Source organism: Perkinsus marinus, assembly GCF_000006405.1.
Source record: "Perkinsus marinus ATCC 50983 genomic scaffold scf_1104296934700, whole genome shotgun sequence".
In the NCBI taxonomy this organism is placed as follows: Eukaryota; Perkinsozoa; order Perkinsida; family Perkinsidae; genus Perkinsus; species Perkinsus marinus.
The window spans coordinates 473,791-493,656 of record NW_003214659.1 but is presented as its reverse complement, the minus strand read 5'-3'; the positions used below and the strand labels follow the sequence as shown (position 1 = coordinate 493,656).

At 48.8% G+C, this 19,866-nt stretch overlaps 6 protein-coding genes and 5 non-coding genes across 11 annotated transcripts; 3 read left to right on the top strand and 8 right to left on the bottom strand.

Moving 5' to 3' along the window:
• Nucleotides 1–170: 170 nt before the first annotated feature.
• Pmar_PMAR021153 lies at nucleotides 171–251 on the bottom strand. Its single transcript has one exon. It is a non-coding gene; the product is annotated as a tRNA-Asp (tRNA).
• A 93-nt stretch (nucleotides 252–344) lies between these two features.
• On the bottom strand, nucleotides 345–426 carry Pmar_PMAR021152. The gene has a single exon. It is a non-coding gene; the product is annotated as a tRNA-Ser (tRNA).
• Nucleotides 427–1,032: 606 nt separating this feature from the next.
• On the top strand, nucleotides 1,033–1,105 carry Pmar_PMAR021151. Its single transcript has one exon. It is a non-coding gene; the product is annotated as a tRNA-Ile (tRNA).
• Nucleotides 1,106–1,384: 279 nt separating this feature from the next.
• On the bottom strand, nucleotides 1,385–1,465 carry Pmar_PMAR021150. The gene has a single exon. It is a non-coding gene; the product is annotated as a tRNA-Asp (tRNA).
• Nucleotides 1,466–1,558: 93 nt separating this feature from the next.
• Pmar_PMAR021149 lies at nucleotides 1,559–1,640 on the bottom strand. Its single transcript has one exon. It is a non-coding gene; the product is annotated as a tRNA-Ser (tRNA).
• Nucleotides 1,641–4,198: 2,558 nt separating this feature from the next.
• Pmar_PMAR021148 (hypothetical protein) lies at nucleotides 4,199–6,618 on the top strand (the record flags this gene model as incomplete). The annotated part of the gene is made up of 4 exons (XM_002784707.1): nucleotides 4,199–6,014; nucleotides 6,114–6,369; nucleotides 6,414–6,572; nucleotides 6,615–6,618. The coding sequence occupies 4 exons, from the start codon at nucleotides 4,199–4,201 to the stop codon at nucleotides 6,616–6,618; spliced, it is 2,235 nt and encodes a 744-aa protein (XP_002784753.1).
• Nucleotides 6,619–7,962: 1,344 nt separating this feature from the next.
• On the top strand, nucleotides 7,963–8,560 carry Pmar_PMAR021147 (40S ribosomal protein S27-4, putative). Its single transcript, XM_002784706.1, has 2 exons — nucleotides 7,963–8,121; nucleotides 8,269–8,560. Exons 1-2 carry the CDS (start codon nucleotides 7,985–7,987, stop codon nucleotides 8,375–8,377), a joined length of 246 nt encoding a protein of 81 aa, XP_002784752.1. The 5' UTR covers nucleotides 7,963–7,984; the 3' UTR covers nucleotides 8,378–8,560.
• A 491-nt stretch (nucleotides 8,561–9,051) lies between these two features.
• Nucleotides 9,052–10,061, bottom strand: Pmar_PMAR021146 (Cytidylate kinase, putative; the record flags this gene model as incomplete). The annotated part of the gene is made up of 6 exons (XM_002784705.1): nucleotides 9,052–9,153; nucleotides 9,203–9,297; nucleotides 9,362–9,448; nucleotides 9,507–9,665; nucleotides 9,717–9,871; nucleotides 9,919–10,061. The coding sequence occupies 6 exons, from the start codon at nucleotides 10,059–10,061 to the stop codon at nucleotides 9,052–9,054; spliced, it is 741 nt and encodes a 246-aa protein (XP_002784751.1).
• Nucleotides 10,062–10,523: 462 nt separating this feature from the next.
• On the bottom strand, nucleotides 10,524–11,971 carry Pmar_PMAR021145 (hypothetical protein; the record flags this gene model as incomplete). The annotated part of the gene is made up of 7 exons (XM_002784704.1): nucleotides 10,524–10,751; nucleotides 10,811–10,952; nucleotides 11,004–11,117; nucleotides 11,166–11,248; nucleotides 11,297–11,508; nucleotides 11,558–11,817; nucleotides 11,868–11,971. 7 exons carry the CDS (start codon nucleotides 11,969–11,971, stop codon nucleotides 10,524–10,526), a joined length of 1,143 nt encoding a protein of 380 aa, XP_002784750.1.
• Nucleotides 11,972–13,125: 1,154 nt separating this feature from the next.
• On the bottom strand, nucleotides 13,126–15,972 carry Pmar_PMAR021144 (hypothetical protein). The gene is made up of 18 exons (XM_002784703.1): nucleotides 15,912–15,972; nucleotides 15,705–15,844; nucleotides 15,424–15,661; nucleotides 15,213–15,374; nucleotides 15,057–15,153; nucleotides 14,915–15,009; nucleotides 14,817–14,867; nucleotides 14,634–14,767; nucleotides 14,454–14,571; nucleotides 14,289–14,404; nucleotides 14,133–14,240; nucleotides 14,004–14,085; nucleotides 13,905–13,960; nucleotides 13,723–13,857; nucleotides 13,542–13,676; nucleotides 13,403–13,492; nucleotides 13,262–13,357; nucleotides 13,126–13,164 (listed from the first exon to the last, which is right to left on the bottom strand). Exons 1-18 carry the CDS (start codon nucleotides 15,961–15,963, stop codon nucleotides 13,135–13,137), a joined length of 1,935 nt encoding a protein of 644 aa, XP_002784749.1. The 5' UTR covers nucleotides 15,964–15,972; the 3' UTR covers nucleotides 13,126–13,134.
• Nucleotides 15,973–16,085: 113 nt separating this feature from the next.
• Pmar_PMAR021143 (DNA replication licensing factor MCM2, putative) lies at nucleotides 16,086–19,844 on the bottom strand (the record flags this gene model as incomplete). Its single annotated transcript, XM_002784702.1, has 23 exons — nucleotides 16,086–16,292; nucleotides 16,342–16,447; nucleotides 16,501–16,628; nucleotides 16,679–16,786; nucleotides 16,845–16,950; nucleotides 17,013–17,274; nucleotides 17,322–17,496; nucleotides 17,554–17,650; nucleotides 17,706–17,761; nucleotides 17,810–17,830; nucleotides 17,879–17,973; nucleotides 18,020–18,090; nucleotides 18,140–18,262; nucleotides 18,308–18,447; nucleotides 18,499–18,593; nucleotides 18,641–18,751; nucleotides 18,846–18,958; nucleotides 19,008–19,109; nucleotides 19,159–19,226; nucleotides 19,295–19,397; nucleotides 19,441–19,529; nucleotides 19,577–19,704; nucleotides 19,760–19,844. The coding sequence occupies 23 exons, from the start codon at nucleotides 19,842–19,844 to the stop codon at nucleotides 16,164–16,166; spliced, it is 2,511 nt and encodes an 836-aa protein (XP_002784748.1). The 3' UTR covers nucleotides 16,086–16,163.
• Between the last annotated feature and the right edge of the window lie 22 nt (nucleotides 19,845–19,866).

The window sequence follows — 19,866 nt, the reverse complement described above, 5'->3', positions numbered from 1 at the left end:
CGAATGACCATGGGGAAAATTGGGTTGAACATAATTCTGTCAAGAGCGTTTTCGTCCATCGGATTCGTCCCCGCTTCCCCCAGCGCAATGTTAAGGACAACGAGCTGCTATTCCAGGCTATCCAACTTTGTCCATGGGGAGTGGGGTGCTTCGTACGAACCGGTGGATTATGCACCAGGAAGATCCGAACTTCCGCGGGTGAAACCCAGCGGCTTGACGGCCCACCGCCTTAACCACTCGGCCAAAGTATCTCGATCTTTATCGTTTCATGTGAGTTCTCGGCTTCATCCGCTTAATGTGTATGCTCCACAAAAGCCGCGAGACGCAATGTTGAGCCCTTGCAACGACACCTGGGAGATTCGAACTCCCGCGGGCAGAGCCCAACGGCTTAGCAGGCCGCCGCCTTAACCACTCGGCCAAAGTGTCTAGATTGTTAGTTTTTAGGCTCAACCGCTAGGCAAGTGCTCTACATAAGGGTGATAGGTGACACTACTGAATCCATTTCAAAAAATCATATGTAGGTTTACTCTGTGTTTACGCTGGTATCACCAGCTCCCAAAATCCAAGTCCCAATCCAAGGACAGAGCCAGGGACATCTGAGAGCCGGCATCCTCGTCATTCTGAATGCGCAACACGGTGACACGCCTCTCTTCATGTTCACTTGTGCGGAACCATCCGCCCCTATATTACCACACCTCGCGGATAACTCCTTGGATCATGGCGGTGAGATATTGTTGTGGAATTTTGAGAGAGAAGTTGTTGGCAAGTTCAACGGGTGTGCCAGCTAGACCCCGGGCGGAGCAGAGTTAGTCATGCATAGGTTAGTGTTCGCGTCAGGCGGTGGTTGTTCAAAGGCGATGGACGCGACGATGAGCTGGGGTTTGTAAATGCGGGTGATCATAGGTCATGCGGTCAGCCTGTGCCAGGACTGGGCGGTTGTCGTATGGTGTGAAGTGATACCGTAGAACGCACGCTTTAGTCGAGGTATCAACACATCTTAACCATGAAAGATTCCCAAGCCTGGGTTTTCACGGTCCTGTAGCTCAGTGGTTAGAGCGATGGTCTTATGAGCCATAGGTCGTGGGTTCGACCCCCTCCGGGACTAGTCTAATTCCACTCATGGATATTGAACGTTTTGAGAACAGGTCATACTACGACCTTCATAGTCACGCTGATGCGACAACCATAGACAATTCAACTTAAGAGCAGACTGTCGAATGACCATGGGGAAAATTGGGTTGAACATAATTCTGTCAAGAGCGTTTTCGTCCATCGGATTCGTCCCCGCTTCCCCCAGCGCAATGTTAAGGACAACGAGCTGCTATTCCAGGCTATCCAACTTTGTCCATGGGGAGTGGGGTGCTTCGTACGAACCGGTGGATTATGCACCAGGAAGATCCGAACTTCCGCGGGTGAAACCCAGCGGCTTGACGGCCCACCGCCTTAACCACTCGGCCAAAGTATCTCGATCTTTATCGTTTCATGTGAGTTCTCGGCTTCATCCGCTTAATGTGTATGCTCCACAAAAGCCGCGAGACGCAATGTTGAGCCCTTGCAACGACACCTGGGAGATTCGAACTCCCGCGGGCAGAGCCCAACGGCTTAGCAGGCCGCCGCCTTAACCACTCGGCCAAAGTGTCTAGATTGTTAGTTTTTAGGCTCAACCGCTAGGCAAGTGCTCTACATAAGGGTGATAGGTGACACTACTGAATCCATTTCAAAAAATCATATGTAGGTTTACTCTGTGTTTACGCTGGTATCACCAGCTCCCAAAATCCAAGTCCCAATCCAAGGACAGAGCCAGGGACATCTGAGAGCCGGCATCCTCGTCATTCTGAATGCGCAACACGGTGACACGCCTCTCTTCATGTTCACTTGTGCGGAACCATCCGCCCCTATATTACCACACCTCGCGGATAACTCCTTGGATCATGGCGGTGAGATATTGTTGTGGAATTTTGAGAGAGAAGTTGTTGGCAAGTTCAACGGGTGTGCCAGCTAGACCCCGGGCGGAGCAGAGTTAGTCATGCATAGGTTAGTGTTCGCGTCAGGCGGTGGTTGTTCAAAGGCGATGGACGCGACGATGAGCTGGGGTTTGTAAATGCGGGTGATCATAGGTCATGCGGTCAGCCTGTGCCAGGACTGGGCGGTTGTCGTATGGTGTGAAGTGATACCGTAGAACGCACGCTTTAGTCGAGGTATCAACACATCTTAACCATGAAAGATTCCCAAGCCTGGGTTTTCACGGTCCTGTAGCTCAGATGGTTCGAGCAGACTACGCACCAGTTTTAGGTCCGGGGTGAGGTTAGGTCCGGGGTAGGCGTGCGCGGCTGCCCCTTCAGGGCCCCGAAATCGAGAGCTGACTGATTCTGCAGGCTCAGGGAGGCGAGAACGCCCTGAAGGCTGTAGCCCTCGGAACTTATAGTGCTTGAACGCCCTCTCTTCGCGGACTTTCAAGTGTCACCTGGTACCTAACCCCGCACCCAAGCCGCACGATTTTTAGGGCCGCGGTTCCCTTGTACTCTTGTCTTTCCGTAATAACTGCGCAGGTATTCTATCCTGGTGACAGATCTTAACTTCCGTGGTAGGGTTGGTCTGCCCTCATGCCTCCTCGTCCGTCCCACAAGAAGATCGGGCACTCCCTCGACCATCCGAGCATGGCGGTTTATCGTCAGGCTCTAGAGCGGTATCGACGCACAGGTGCTTGGCCAAGTCTGGGTCGGTCGGGGAAACTCCCCGAAATAGTGAGGAAAGCTAAGGAGCGAATCGAGAAAGATCTAGCGGAACGGCCACAGAGTACAATACTCAATTTCTTTAACTCGCGTAGGTCATTTCGTTGGTGCATTCTGCGTCTCATCCGCATGTGCAGGTGCTAGTCATGCTGCTAAGGACAGTAAAACGACCAACTCGTCGCCTAGCACTGCGGACACCCATGAACAGTCTCCCACGCCTAGTGACACTCATGGTGAGTTTTCCATAGACTATCGCGCAAGCAATAACGTATGTACCAGGTAGCACGCGTTCGCCAAATGCAATCGTCAGGCCGATATCAAGATCAATCATCGAAAAAACGCTAATCAACCAATGTGGCCCTCTCTCCATCGGACGTTTCGCTCCGAAAAGTCAAGCTGCTGATGTCGAAACGAGAGATATTAAATGTAGTCAAAGGTATTCGGAGGGTTCCCCCGACCTCAGTTTAATTAGGTGCATCATCGTCCATCAGTGAGCGTGACACGGGATCTCGGCCACAACCTCCGACTGAACAGCCGTACTTTCCTCGCAAAGGTAGCAGACTTTATCGAATAGCTTCTCGAAACCCGAATGCTTCTCAGGAGAATTCCAATCCAATGATCCTGCTACAAGATCACGGAACGGTTGTGATGTTGGAGTTCAAGTGTCCGCCTCTGAGACGGGGGGACGGCAAGCTGCTGATCATGCATTCCCCAACTCCCTACCCACGTCTTTATCTGATGTTGGAGAGATTAATGTACTAAAATGGTTCTGGAGACCAAATTGGGAGGGAATCGTGGAGAAGCAATCGTTTCCGAAAGCTTCCGAGGTCTTTGCATATGATTTGGTCGTTTGGGCGCCTCGAGGAGGACGATGTCCGTATTGTTCTAGTATTGACATCCGACATCCTGGACGGCTATCGAGGGTGAAAATGGTGTACCGTATGGGCTATCCGTATCTGGCCTTATGTACCCGATTGGAATGCGTTCCTTGCAAAACCTCTTGGTATTCCTGGAATACAGAATTTGTCAAGACGCTTGACATGGCTACCCAAATGAAGCTTCCACTGTTGTGTGGTAGGGGGAAGGGGATGGATATGGAGGTGGTCTTGTATATACGAAATATCCTGATGAATAACGGCAGTATTTCCCAAGCTGCCACTTATCTGACGTCGACACTGGAGAGGGCATACAGCTCGCGTTTGCGTGCATACGAGGAGAAGTGGGAGATGTCAACCAAGTGCCCTTTTTTGACGGTACCAGAAAAGGAATCACTCCCTCAAAAGCCTTGGGGAATATCGGGGAATCTGGTGCTGAGCATTGCCCTGCGAGATTTATCTCTAGAGAGAGATCATCTCCTTCGGGAATTGGCTGCTCATGTGGGGACTCATAGTCTCAGCATTGACCATACCCGAAAGTGTGCTAAGAAGTGTACCGCGACTCACAGTCTGGGGCAAAGCTTGACGATAATGACCGACTATTCTATCATACTGGGGTCGTATCTCACTCCCACTACCAGTGTGCGATATATCAAGCCCGCTCTAGATGAAATCTTCCGGCGACACGAGGCTGCTGGCGTGGACACTCCCAAGCTACTGTATTGTGATAATAATTGTTGTAGCCAGGCCGATACTGAGCTCAGTGGCTCCTCTGGATTGAGGGATATAATACCAGATGGCATGATGGTACGCTTAGATAGTTTCCATCTACAGCAGCGCCTAAATCGAGAAGTCGTTCAGCAACATGTTCTCTGCAATAAGTTCAAGAACGACTTGCGAAAGGCCATATTCATCGAGAATTCCAGCGACTGTCATGCTTTGATGAGCGCACGTGCTGCTTTGGGGATTTTGGGACCACCTACCAAGCACGAGCGCACTAAGTATATCTCTCGACGGATACCTCCTCCGAAGGAGCTCAGAGAGCGCATAACCACGGTGGTGGAGGTCTATGCTGAACGTGATGCAGCTGCTTTGCAAGAGTGGAAAGCATCTGATGATAGACGTAAGCTAGTTGAGGCGGGAGCTGGCGGATGGCAGTTGGAGAATCCTCCACCTGGGACCAGATTCGCTCCCCTATTGACGAGTCGTTTCTACTCTGTTCTGGAAACGCAGTGGAGACACATAGACAGAGGATGTCTCTCAGATTGTCTAGAGCAGGGTCACGCTATGAAGACGGGAGAGGCTGCTTACAGAGGATCGAGCACTCTGAAGTTGAACACCTATCGCTGCGCTCGTGGGAGCTCCGGTTGCGAAAATTTTCATTCCCAGATGGCGAAGGCGTATGCATCTTCGAACCGTGTTAGCTGTTACTTGTACAACCTAAGACTACTCTGGTTGCTGCATCGACATAATCGTCGAGCCTGCATGAGGCTTGGTTTGAAGGTGCCTGATGAATCCCTAACTCCTCGATCAGTGGAGGCTCTCGGTTCGAAGGTTGTTCAAGAGTGCTACGAGGACTTCCGTCTCGCTTCGGTGGACTACGAACTACCGAAGCTTGGATATGAGTATTGCTTATCGCTCGATGATCTTCCAGTCGACTTGCAAGAGGCCCAGAAGAATAGACCTGAGGGTGTGGCGGGCTTTCTCGAGATGCTCGATGGATTAGAGAATGGAGAGGGTGATGTGGAGGCGATCGAGAAGGATGCTGACGAAGGCAGCTCTGATTCCTCGATGGATGATAACGATGCGGTAGGCATGACATCCGATATCGACTATGGCCACACAGTTCCTCAGGTTCCTCAATTGTTCATCTCGCCTACTAGAGAAAATAATAGTGGTGATTTTGCGAAGCGGATTCGACTGAAAGCTGCCTCCTCTACACCTGATAACTATCCAGTTCTGCACGAGGTCAATTCCGAGATGTCGAGGATCTTCAGCAAGCTTAGGCTGGAATTCCCCAAAGCATCTGCGGCTGAACTGCGGCATAAATATATGGAGGAGTTCTTCTACGTTGAGAAGGAAGCTCACAAGCAAGAGCAACGGCAGCCGCGAGCTCTTCACCCTATCTCATTACTGCAAGTCGAGCAGTGGCTATCGAGGGATAGGAAAGACATGAACTTCGCTGCTAAGCATGGCTCCATGACTCTTGAGAGCCGGGAGCAGTTCAACAAGCTCGAATTCGCTCTTCGGCCACAGCCTACTGCACCGGCTTCCTATGCTGAGGTTGTTCTCAATGGGGATACGCGCCTCGACCCGGGGCCACGTAAGGTTGGAGTTGAAGACTTGGAGTATGAATTGGAGCGGCAGAGGCAAAAAAAAGGCAGTAAGAGGAAGAGGGGTAAGAGGAGTAGGAGGAGGAGGAAGAGGCATCGGAGACACCATAGTCGTGACGAGAGTAGTTCATCCAGCTCGTCTTCATCTTATTCCTCCTCATCGTATTCGCCAGTTCGGAAGCAGCTGAGGAGGTGCAAGACGTGTGGCGAACTATTGCGGAAGGGTTACAATAGTCATATATATGATGAGAACAACAGATATGGGCGCTGTCCTCTGGACAGAGGAGTTAATATCGGAGCAAAGGAGAAGAAAGAAGCCGAGGTAGCTCGTCTGGAGAGGATTGAAGTACAAATCAAAGCTAACTTGGCGGGGGCGGTAGTGCTGGATCCTGATGCTCCTGGAAGGCGCTGTCCACGCTGCGGTAAAGCGTATGGATCCAGCGTGGAGAGGAGTGGGAGATTTATGGGCATAGGCAGTTTAAAGTGGTAAAAGAGGACGAGTCTGGTTACGCACAAAAGAAGTGGTGCCCCCTTCTCGACACCGTGGAGTCACTCATCGAGCTTGAGAGTGTTCAGAGAGAGCGGCAGAGAGAGCGATGGCGGAAGAAGAATGAAAGAAGGAAGGCTTCAGAGTAAGCTCGAATCTTCTATCTGATTATTATATATCATTTCAGGTAAGATCTCAATATCACATAATCGTTCACTTAGTGAACTTCACTATGCACCTGCAGATCCCTTCCTTTACGGATTTTCTGTTGAGTTATTGTAGGGTAATTCAATCATTGGACGTAAGTGGGGATATCAGTTGATGTAGTAATGTCGAGGGCGGATTGCATATCACAACCTTCTTACGTAGCCTTGCAGAACTATCATTCATGAGTAGATGAGCGCTGACGCGCCCATCTAGTTTTTCCCTTCTCTCCTTCTTTTTCTTCCTCTTTTCCCCTCTTTTTCCCCCCCTTCGGGCACATTTTTCCCCCTCGCCTAGCTCAGTGGTTAGAGCGATGGTCTTATGAGCCATAGGTCGTGGGTTCGACCCCCTCCGGGACTAGTCTAATTCCACTCATGGATATTGAACGTTTTGAGAACAGGTCATACTACGACCTTCATAGTCACGCTGATGCGACAACCATAGACAATTCAACTTAAGAGCAGACTGTCGAATGACCATGGGGAAAATTGGGTTGAATATAATTCTGTCAAGAGCGTTTTCGTCCATCGGATTCGTCCCCGCTTCCCCCAGCGCAATGTTAAGGACAACGAGCTGCTATTCCAGGCTATCCAACTTTGTCCATGGGGAGTGGGGTGCTTCGTACGAACCGGTGGATTATGCAGCGGAGGTCTCCCCTCAGATTCACTCCCAGGTGAACGGTTCACCAGCACGTGATGCCGCACCGGCCAACCCTTTAAGAGTGCGGCCTGATGATCAGGCCGCACTGGATCGTAAGGACCAACGAATGTTATACCCAACGGATGTGGCGGAAGATAATGCACAGATACGAGTCTTAACTGCCTCGTGAGAGTAATACGCATTGAGTAGGAGATTAAAAACGTCGAATGTCGATTAAGCGAGGATTAGATCCACCCAAGAGTAGCCTTGCACTACCAAGTTTGTCTGCAGCGTTTGTCCCCTTCTTGCTTGAATGATGGGCAAAGTACAGGAAGGCCGGTGAGTCCACCAGGAATCGCCTGAGATTCTCCTCCATTTCCCTTCCCATCAGACGTGTCAAGAGGTAGAAAGGATTCATCACTGGTAGCAAATTGCTACGAGCAATTAGCAAGACGCTCCTTACAATGGGCCAAATCGATCATCAGGGCGGACGCAAATACTATAGCGAAAATCGATTAGTATATTTTCTTACCTTCCTTTCCCCTTTGCTGCCTGACGTCCACCCACTTAAGCCGCACATAGCAGTGCTTCTGGTGATGATTCAGTGTCGATGGACACAGTTTTATGCATTCTTGGTTATAGGGGTGGAAAAGTTGATGATTGTAGATCGTTGAGTATGTCATTGTTGAAGCAGTAGCCCGCCACATTGTTGCCATGAACGTCGATCTCCTCCATCCTGATCCCGAACTTGAGAAGTCCAAGCATAAGCTGAAGCGCTTGGTACAATCCCCCAACTCCTATTTCATGGATGTCAAGTGCCCTGGTTGCTCACAGATCACTACCGTCTTCTCGTAATATCGGGTCTTGTCCTTTGTAGAGTAACTTTTCCCGTGGCCCGGTGTAAGTGCATCCTAGCACTATTTTCTATTTGTGCTCGTTGATGTCGGCGTCTGAGCATTAGATTTGATGGCTATAGATGAACTTTTGTCGTATTTCAGGCACGCTCAGACTGTCGTCCTTTGCGGTAACTGCAACGTGATGCTCTGTCAGCCTACTGGTGGTCGCGCTCGTCTCACTGAGGGCACTTCCTATCGTAGGAAGGATTAAGTAGTCAAGTTGCAAAGACTTCTTATACGCTCATTGGTATATTTACGTGTTGATGATCTCTAGCTACTACCTGTGGAGGAAGGTGTTTGCCTGCTGCCAAGTTTCTATCGTGGTCACTTCAGTTTGCTTGCACTCTGACCGGTAGTCGGCGATCTTGTACACAACAAGGCGGCTTCCAAGGTTAATTTCAGTGTTTTGTGTTGCAGAGAACATAAAGATGGTATAGGGGCGGGTGGTGAGCGACGTGTGGGGAAGCTTACAGCGCACTGCAGTCGGTGATCGTTGCCTGTATTTCGGGAAATAACTGCGTACTTCTGCGTGATTCAATATACTTGTGACCATCTCACATATAATATTGATAGCCGTATGTGCTTAAGTGGACTACGATCCCAGTACGACGCATGTATAACTTTCACACTTGAGCAGACATTGATGTTGCATCCCCATATTTGGTGTCCAATATGCCTTTTGGAAATCCCTCAAGATGTTCAGTTATCAAGTTGTGCCGTCACATACTCTCCCCGAGGTAACTAACCGTGTATCGATGAGATATTCTGACATTACATATTCTCTGCAAAATTCCCCCTTGAAATTGTTCGCCTATATCCAAACGTCAATATCCAACCAAAGACATTATGATGGGAAACATAATTATATTCTTATGAAGAATATCATCACTCAGTGCGCATTGTAGTATGAGGACGTCGCTTGTACACCAATTTGGATATCTCATCAACAGTCTTCTCTACACTCCAACCCGTAGAGTCCATGACAACCTATCGTCGATAAAGAGTAACGTAACGTTAAGTAGTAGTCAACTCTTACTGCTCCATCGGCAACTCTAAGGGGATCCAGCTTTCGAGAGAAGTCCGCCTGATCTCTCGCCTTAATATCAGCCAACGTACGGGCAAAATCACCGCCTGAAGGATGATTATGATATCCGAGTGTCGTCGTCGTCTACTAAGAGAAGTAGACTATACTGACCTATTTGTCTCTGCCGACGGTGTGCTCTCTCCTCCGCTGAGGCATCCAGATATACTTTTACCTCGGCATCGGGGAATACTACCGATCCTAACACATGTGATAGGTATCACTATCGAAGAATGATTCTCACTCTCACTCAGAGCACCTGTATCACGCCCCTCTATAACAACACCTTCCTTGCAGTTATCAGCTCTAGTTCTCAAGGAGTTCACAACGGCAGCTCTAACTTGAGGTATCTGGGCTATCTTGGCCGTAAGTATTGATATCGGAGGTGATCTTATGGCGTCTGTTATATCACGATTACCTGTGAAATGAATGAGAGCTCTCAACGCGCGACGATTTCACGCATTACTACCAACAAACACCCTCTTATCATCGGTGAAGATGATCTGGTCCAATAAAGCTCGTATAGTTTCATTAGCCAATGATTCAATGCCCCCCTTTATGTCTCCTTCGTCGACAAATAAAGCAATGCTACGATAGAGAGCTCCACTATCGAGTTTAGTGAACCTGGCAGGAGGGATGCTCTCTGGTGAAAGAAAGCATTTTTGAATTACCCGCTCAATCTGCTAGCGAGCATCTCGGCTACCGCACTCTTCCCACTTCCTGCTGGACCATCTATAGCAATTGTAAACGCTTTCCTCTTCTTGTGGGTGAGCCTTTTCCTCAAAGATAAACCAACTAGCATAAGGCCGGCCATGAGAGGGGCTATTAACCAGGTCGGGTTGATATGCAGGGCATACCTCGGCTGTCTAGCGGAAGGAGAGATTACTGCACCTCGTAGTGTACCTGATATCACACACATTAGTGCGGGGTATGTGATGAAGCTGTCAAACTTGAGGCTGGCACGGAGAGCTCTTCGTTGGCCATCGTCGCTCCTTGAGAACTGTGGGATACCTCTGTGAGTACGAACCGCTGGAAGTGGGTGAGGCATACTATGCCGAGGGCGACAAGAATAATCCCACCACCACGCCGACTGTGACGCTGCTGCTTCTGCCCATGGTGGTCAGAGGCACGAGTCATCCAGGATAACGATGAGAAGGTACTAGACCCGAGACAAAGGAGACTATACTACCACTTAATAACGCAATGGTCATCATAATGACGATCCGTGGTTCGTAACAAGTTATACAACAAGAGCTGCTATTGACATGGTGAACATTCACTCAAGATGCGAAGCAGTATTACCATTACTAGAGTACACATCATTCTTCCGACCATCCACCCGTTGGGTAGTAAACTTAGACTGTTGTGGAGGCACTTCGACATTAACAGCACCGATATCCAGTGTTAAGCCATAAGTATCCTGGCTGTATATACGTTGCATAGCATTGTTCACTCGCTTACGCATACCCTCAGCACCCTGCTCCAAAGTATCATCCATGATGATCTAGAACAGGGAAACTCTACCACGATGAAGGCGCCTGTGCAGAACCATATGATCACTACTTCGCGCTGAAGAGCATGACTTCCATCTTGAGCTGCCGCCGCCGTCCAAGCTTCCACCGCCGAGCCGAAGTCAGTCCCCACTGACGTTCGTAGTCTTGCTATCTCTGCACGGCGAAGCTCACGTAATGCTAAGGCTGTTTGTCTGAAGAGGAGTATACCATAAGCATAGCGGTGGATCCAGCGGTGAGCTCACCTGCATATGGCTACGAATGCTGGGAATGATAGAGTTACCACAAAGCCTATCCATGATGAGGTGAACTCCAATAGTAATCCAGCGAAGAACAATGCAATAGCGGCAATTGTGTAACTAATAGGAGTTGCTCATCCGACCCACTCACAGAGAGGCACTTCTCACAGTAAGAGCAGCACCAACATGAACGTAGTCATGGCTTTGTTACCACTAGCCATCCACACGATAATCTCGAAGGCTTTGGCAAACTAGAACGAAGAGAGCTCGATGGTGCTCACACCATCAGAGAGCCTTACAAGTAACCATAATGAGTGGGAAATAGCTAGATGCATCAGCCAATTAGCAGCGTTAGGGTCAACAAACTTCATGCAGTTGACGATAATCTGCCCACCACCAGAATTGAAATCCTCCTCCCGATCACAATCCACTGGATCCATATCTCGAGTGAAGATGGTGTCAAAGTTGAGAGGTGATGAGAAGCAGTCAAACCCTCTGCGACACTCATCACCTACAGGATACAAGAATACAGGTATGCATGGTAGGTCAACGGGGCCTACTAGGGAAGCCACCACGAGTGACAATGACGTAGTCTATAACACAAAACTGCCATAAATAGGACAGTACTATACACATCGTCAAGCGTAGATTCATCTTAGCCTTAGAACGTATACTCTGAGATCTGAGGGGTCCACGGACAATACGGACGGGCTCCTCTACCTTGCCCATCGGGGCATCAGTGATATCGATATTAAAACAGTTTAGCCTCCTCTTCTTAACTGTAAATATGCCATTGTATAATAATGGCAATATGTGGTATCTGGACCCAATGGCAGTAATTAAAGAATGCACCCTCGATTATCCCACTACCTTCTTAATGCTGCCTCCAACAAGACTAGCGATATACACATGCCTCCTCCTAGAGTCAGAGCCAGTAGCTGGTACTCAAACCAGGAGAACGTGTTTGTGGACATCGTTGAAGGAGGACTACATCAGTGGCCATTGGGCCTCATCGAGATCTCCAATCCCCCTCCACCGCCGCAACACAATACTACCAAACTGATGGGAAACATTGAGTCGCTACGTTGAGATATAGAGCCCAGCAATACAAACCCCATGCTGAACAGCGGCCTCAGATGTCGTTGGAAATCCACGTCGAGGTGCATCCTCGCGACCCCAATTGTCAAGGACAATCTATTCAGGCCAAGAAGAGATCGAACATCCATTATCGTTCGAGCACAGGAAGTGAAAACTACTCCATCACCATATAACCACTGGTGCTGCGCCTCTCTATGACCATTACCCCGTACATTATCCCAACAATAACTCAGATCGTTCATCACCAATTCTCCCCCTATATTCGCCCAGATCCGACTCTACAAATAAACCTGCTTTGCGTATCGCTTCGTCCCGGCCCCGCTTTATAGTCACCTAAAACCCCGCTGCTGCCAGTTTCTATGGTAACAACTACTGCATGACCCGCTGAGATGTTGCATCGGGGCTCAGGCCTAGGGATATAACATCAACTCCACTCCGGAGAGTTTCATCCCCAAACAGCGGTCATATCACTGCATCGGTCGCAGGTCATAGCACTACAATGTCATAAGCCTGTAGCCTCTCCAAATAACAAAGGCTCTACGATCTAGGACAATGAAAGAGAAGTTGTCATCGTCTACACCACCCAGACCAAGGCTAATGAACTGCCGAAGTGGACTCTGCTCCACTCCACTCATAAGGCCAGTTGAGGTAACCACTGGCGAAGGACTATCTAGAGGTTCCCGTTTCTGTGTGGGAACTGCGAATGCGTTGATTGAGTGCGCAGCCATAGTAACCAAGCTCAGTCAGAGATAGATACGTATCATGTGTCCCTGCTGTTATGCTAAATGTTCGAATCAAAGCTCAGTCGCCATCGAGGCTTTTGATGTGGCAGTAGATAGTGCCAAAAACTGATGGGTTCATGAGGGGATGGAGTATGTTTGGGAAAGTGAGATGAGTAGCACTATGCAAACGATGGCGAGAAGTGCCTCCCCCAAGCAGCACTTTGAAGTCAACATCAGCAACTGCATAGTAGAAACTCGTTAAAATCAATACCCTCAAGTAAGATTGTCCATTTACTCAATTCTCACACGCCAATCAGTCAATTAGATGATTCGGTGCCATCGGTGACCTGACGATGAGCGAGCTCTAATCCAGCGGCTTCAAACTACAGAGCTTCGAGCAAGACTTGACCGTCGATCGGTCCAGACTCGAAAGGATCGACCTACCCCAATCTTTTCCTTCATCTGCTGTACCTTCTCAAAGAGATCCTTGTACAATCCCTCGGCCTCCTCTAGCTGCGAGGCAAGATTATCGTTGTAGTCCTACAAGAGGGGGTCATCCCTCATGGACCGTATGCGTACAGCTACCTTCATGACCTGACATTTCTCTCTTAGCTGCTGGAGACGTCCCTCTCTGCCTTCACGCTCATGCCAGAAGGACTTGGACGTGTTCATTATCTAAGACGTGTGATGATGAGGCGAGCCTCAATCATATCAATGAGCCAACCTGCTGCTGGATCGGAGGCTTCTCGGCCACCTCTGGAGGAGCTACAATAGGTTCAGCATCATCCTCATCCCCAGTAGCATGATTATGGTGCTTGTGCAGAGACTGTACAGTTCCGTAAAAGTGTTGAGCGTACACCTATAAGACATCCATTCCTCCCGATGCCCATATCTTGCGTTATCACATAGCCATTCATCGATTTGATGGGTTGTTTAGATTCCAGAGCCTCATCGACATCGGCGTCAGGAATACCAGTACGGAGCCATGCCTCGGGTATGATCCATGTTGACTCTTTCCTGTAGTGTTCAAACACGAGGATCTGAGTCGAGAGTGATAATCGGGCTATATGCCGTCAGATTACACCACCTTCTCATCCGTTTCTTCGATCGGTCCACTGGGAACCCAAATATTTAATTTACCCCCTGAAAACGACTATTGATGAGCGAATTACGAGGAGTACGCTACTATTAAGTGAGATGTTGAACCAATGAGGTTGGCCATGTGTTTCGTTACTCTTCTTGCCGTGCTCTGCATCGACCTCACCACCCTACCAGCTATAAGGATACAGAGTGATTGGGAAGGAGCTTGGGTTACCCAGTCTCCAGCATTGCTACGTGGTTCAGGATTACTCAATTTAACTCCAACAGAGAAGCCTTCCCAACTACGGTCAGTAGAGTCACCCAACAGGACTGATCCTCGATCCTGAACATATGCCCAACATGCCCCATTGCGGAGAGGATCACCACCCACCTGCTTAGTTGCATAAGTTGCTGATATATAGGGAGTGTCTAGCTGTGACCACGAGTCGAAGTACAGCACTCTGTCACCCTGGGTCACACACATCTTACGAGTTGGTATGTCCGTAACTAGTAATGATCATCAGTATATATAGTGAGCGTCGGGTATTGACCATACCCAGAGTCCAGAACTCCTTTGGCGAGCGGAGAGTAGTAGGATCGGGATCCCTATAGTCATTATCAGCTGTTGGATGCTCCAACACTAGAACATCGTTCCTATCCTTCCCCATGCACATCTGAGAGATGATGAACAATATCAAGTCTACACTCTATGTTAAGGCTCCCTCAATACTTTCACCATCTCGACTTTGCCTTCATCTGTGACCCTCTTCCATACGTCATCATCATCCTTAGCCTCCAGACGAGGGGCGAATACTAGCTCCTCCATCTCTCCAGACACAACAGGTATCTTCAACGGCCTCGATCCCGGTACTGAAGGTAGGTGTAGATACTGGTATAAAGGGTAGTGGTAATAGCATACCTCTATTGCGATACACAGTAAAGGTCCAGAGTGATGATGTATCAATTGAATCTGATAGAGAGACGCTCCATCAGTGGAGGATGGGTAATGATACTCACTATCGAATTCGGGTATATCCCCAATTGTAAACTCGAGTTGACCGGCAACAGCATTCCTCACCCAAACCAGGGTTTGAGTCCAATCGTCCGAGTATCTACAAGCCTATATACCCGCAAACTTCATGTAGGATGATGAACTCACTCCATATCAGCAATAGCAGCATCTTCATCATCAACATCATCATCGTAGTCGCCGGAATCGAGCTCTTGTCCATCTTCCTTGTCCCCATCTATATATCCTAAGGACTACACCCTCAAACCATGATAAGATCGACGCTGGAGTAGAAGCACCCCTCACCAGAGTCATGTTGCTTCCAAGGGTCTTCCTTCCCAGTGCCATTGTCAACGTCTTTGTTCCTATCATCCTCCCAGTTCTTCGCGCCTCTCCTCTCATCTTCCCAGCCTCCACCTCCTCTCCAATTCTCCTTCCTGGTATCCTTCCAGGCTTCAGGCTCCTCACCTACTAGACAGCACTACAACCGCGAACTGTTCGATACCTTCGTGCTCACCATTACTCTGCTCTCCCTCCTTCCACCGACTATCCCCTCCTGCTGCCTCGGACGAACCCCATTTGGACCCATCTCGAGATTTCCAAGATTTGTTGCCATAATCACCGGAGTCTTGCCATGATTTAGACTTAGACCCCTCCGCCTCAGGGGAGGATTTCCAACCACTACTTCTATTCCCGCCGCCACCGCCGCGCCAATTGGATTTGTCGTTATCCTCCCATGACTTGTCATTATCCTTCTAAGCGAGGTGATCGGTGCTCTTACGACGTATGCAAGCCTACCCAACTGTCCTGCCTGTTGTTGGATTTCCAATCACCTCCGCTGGCGCCGCTGCCCTTATTCCATCCACGTGAGGCACCCTTCCAGTTCTTCCCCGAGTTATCATCCCAGCCCTTGGATTGCTGCCCACCATCGTATCCTCCTGAAACCAACACAAGTCTGAGCACAGAGCTCAGAGGCGCGTCAAAAGTAACACCACCTAAGCATACCTTTCTTGTCATCCTCACCCTGCTGCGGTTGTTGCTGCCAGTCTCGAGGCATGATGTACGGCAACAATCGATCCAAAAAAGAGCTACGAATGAGTACAATGAGACACAGTGCAGACAGAACCGCTATAGGAACCGATAACTCAATGGCAGTCGAATCAGGTCATGGAGATGTCGTTATGATCTCCTAGAGAGGAGGTCGAAACTGTGAATACTCAAATTAGTAGTTAATGTCATGCATAATGGTATCCCTGTCTAGGCTGCAGCAGCGACAGCCTTCCGCCTTATAGTCTTGCCGTCCTCGCCAAGAGTGAAGACCTCAGCGAACAGGGCCGATTCCATATACTCTCGAACGTTCCTCAAATCAGCTTGTTGAGCCTCATGCTGAAAGGGAATAGCGAGTACTGAAGAGGGGGGACAGAAGCCCCCTCACAATGAAAGCTGCCTTATCAATTGTTATCTCGGGTATGTCCGCATCGTCAACATCTGCTGCATCTCTACCAATACCAGTCGTGAGCAAGACCAAATCCATCTGTTGTCTGGTAGAGGAAAGGTGATAACAAAAAGGCTAGCAAGGTAGTTGATAGAGTACTTGAACATTTTCCTAAGCATGAAGTGAAGTAGTTCATTATGATCTGCTACACTCGAGATGTATTTGGCTTCGAACCTCCGACGGAGCCTCTCGGCAACAGCATGCTTCTGCGTCATAATGAAGGAACTCTGAAGAGAGTGTCGCCGATCTAGCACTAGCAGGTAGATTGGTGCACTACCAGCATAGTGGCTATGGCATGATCAATGTCCTTACTGGTGACATAGTCTCTAAGCTCCATCTTAGCACTTGCCTCAGCCATACGGATCATCGACTCTATATGCCTGACCTGGCAAGGGGATACATAGCCATCGTCGTCATCCATCCATGGCAGGGATTGTATCTACCGTCATGGGAAGCCCGTGACTATCAGAGGCAGCTGATCTGATTTCCTTGTAGAAGTTGGCCAACTTGTCTGCATCCACATCCGATATCTTGGGGAATACACTCGTCCTAGAGGGCAGCAGCATCAGCAGCTCAGCACTAATAGATGACAACATGAAGAATGTCCCTACCTTGCATAGAGAATATATTTCCTCAGAAGGTCTTGATCGATGGGTTCGTATAGCGCTTCCGTCTCCTGGTTCCGAGGCCTCACGTTGTCGTTGGGCTCACGGGGATGGTTTTGCATATGGGTACAGACGACAAAGTCGGCCAGACGCTCATCTTGGAATATATCTATCTCATCTCGTATCACACATAGAGCATCGAAACGGGATAAGATGGGGTCCGTGAGATCTACATTGTCAGTGAAGGTAAGACTAGGGTTGTATCGACCTGCCGAGAGTACATATGCATAGGAGGAGGTCAACAGTACAACTGACCTCCGACAGGGTTGGCAGCTGCTACGACTGAGCACTTGGCTGAGAGGGATGCCACAATACCCGCTTTAGATATAGATATGCTCTGCTGCTCCATAGCCTCATGGATGGAGGTACGATCAGCATCATTCATCTTATCAAACTCATCGATCAGGCAAATACCACTATCAGCCAATACCTGCCACCCAGTGGCGACAACATCCTTACGAGTAGGGTATCGCCGCTGATATCATACCAAAGCTCCACCCTCAAGCGTGTACTCTCCAGTTTGATAGTCTTTACGAACTGATGCCGTCAAACCAACGGCACTAGCTCCCTTACCCGTGGTGTACCTGCAGACGATGGCTAAATGTAACTGGGATCTAGAGAGGAACTGCTGCAACTCACACTGAACGCTGGAAGAGCTTATTGACGAATTTAAGGCATTGTGACTTGGCAAGCCCCTAAACATGAGGACAAAGTCACCTAATCGTTTATGCTCAATTGCTTACTGGATCACCGAGGATCAGGACCTAATAGAAGCGATAAGTATGTTCCCATATATCTCGAGTAAGACCCACATTGATATCCCCTCTTATCCTATGTCTACCCTGCGCTACTTTCTCCCTTCCACCAAAGAGGGCCATAGCCAAAGCTGTCTTCACTGTAGTAGCACCTGAGTGGGTTACGTATAGAGTATATGTTGGCAGGAGGGTTTATACCATAGACAGATGGGGCAATTGAAGCAATGATTCGCTCCCTGACATGGGGATCCTTCGATAACGCGAATATTCTGAATAGCAACAGTGACAGTGTCGAGAGGGGAGAAGTAGTGAACGTACTCTCTCTTATCCTCATCTCTGACACTCTCTATCTTCATCTCATTCTGCCTTACTATGGAATTAGCATCAATAGCACACTTGAATACTGGGAACCCTGCTCTCACGTTACCTGCACTGTCATACCTAATAGGAATGATGATGGAGGTAACAGGCGAAGATGTATCAGACCTAGCATGATAGGTTCCGACAATAGAGCACTGATCACCAGGCCTAACACTATCGACCAAATCATCACTGAGGATAACTTCAACACTCCTTGGCATACGACCAGGTAGTACCGATCCAGGTGCCTCCTGTAGTGTGATAACCTGCAAAAGTAATCCTCAGATAAGGACGGGTTTCGATCCGAGCTTCATGACCTGATGATTCTTGTACACAGTCTCCTCACGATTGACAGCATACGGTCCAGTATTCTGACACTCTGGGCAATGGCCCGGCCTGAAGCTAGTTCCACCTGAGAATTGGGTATAAGGATATTGAGTATACATATGTTCGGGTTACTCTCTTCGCTGGCAGAAAGGTCAAAAGGTCCACAGAGGAACTGACAGTTCATACAGGTGAGGTAGAGTACGCGTAGTTTAGGTAGTAGCACAGAACGACGGGTCACAACACCTGATGACAACAGTTGCTCACGAATGATTGTGTAAAAGCGATGCTCCATTGATATCACCGCCGCCACCACTACAACCATCCTCATCATCATTACCAACAACATTGACTAGCTTATTGATATGGAATGCCCGAAGATTCCTTATCAGATCAACAACTGGGAAGCTGACTATGCGTACGTTGATCTCTCGATGACGGTCATTGGCGAACCTGACATCAATCCTCATAATTAGCCCATACACGATGGAGGATGTGTTACAGCTCCTTATATTTCTTTTTAGTGAACTCAGTAGCCGATACAAGCAGCAGCTTGAGTATATGATGGGGACGATCACACAGCCACTGTGCCATGAAAGGCGACCTAAGGTTACTTACTACCTACAAGACCACTACTAGATGGGGATCACTACCAATCAGCCAGGTGAGGATGGAAGGATACTGTGAAGGATGTCTTCCCCTCGGCACACATATGATGAATCTAAGAATAGGTATGAGAACTATCACGACTGCTAATGCCTCTTCTTGATCGGAGACTGATAAACCTACCTTCTCAGAATAATAGGGTTCATTGGCATCCTCTGTTGGGTCGATGAATGTCTGTAAGAACTTGCTGAAGTTGGCAATAATCTTCTTGCCCAAACGTGAATCCCTGGCATATAGCACTCAGATACACGAATAGTGGGCATCATTACGGAGAGAGGTCAGTGTCCGGTCCAACCTCCTCATTATTAAGATCGATAAGATCGGCATCGAACTCCTCGTCCATAGCAGCATCGTCATCCTATTATTCACGACTAACACTGGACCAGTGGTTTCCATATCCCCCACCTCTGCCTGTGCAGCTCTCCTCAACCTCTCTAATCTACGCCTCTTCCTCTCATAGGCCCCCATACGATCATCATCATCCTCACTATCCGAACTATCCCCACCAAACACCGCTCCTGGCATTCTACGTCCTAAATGCATGGCCAAGATCATGATGATGATGATGTAGGGTAACAATCGAATCACTTTGTCCCCTATCCCTCTCTCTTAGTTCCCTCTCAGCACGCCTCCTAGCACCAGCATCATCACCATACTCCTGCTCATCCAGCATCCTGGGATCATATCGATCCAAT

Coding starts and splice junctions, on each gene's coding strand:
- Pmar_PMAR021144 (XM_002784703.1), bottom strand. CDS start 15,963: ATGCCTCGAGACTGGCAGCAACAACCGCAGCAGGGTGAGGATGACAAG. Junction 15,845..15,911: donor GGGTGAGGATGACAAGAAAG/GTATGCTTAGGT, acceptor TGTTGGTTTCAG/GAGGATACGATGGTGGGCAG. Junction 14,868..14,914: donor GGATATACCCGAATTCGATA/GTGAGTATCATT, acceptor TCTCTCTATCAG/ATTCAATTGATACATCATCA.
- Pmar_PMAR021147 (XM_002784706.1), top strand. CDS start 7,985: ATGAACGTCGATCTCCTCCATCCTGATCCCGAACTTGAGAAGTCCAAG. Junction 8,122..8,268: donor CAGATCACTACCGTCTTCTC/GTAATATCGGGT, acceptor GTCGTATTTCAG/GCACGCTCAGACTGTCGTCC.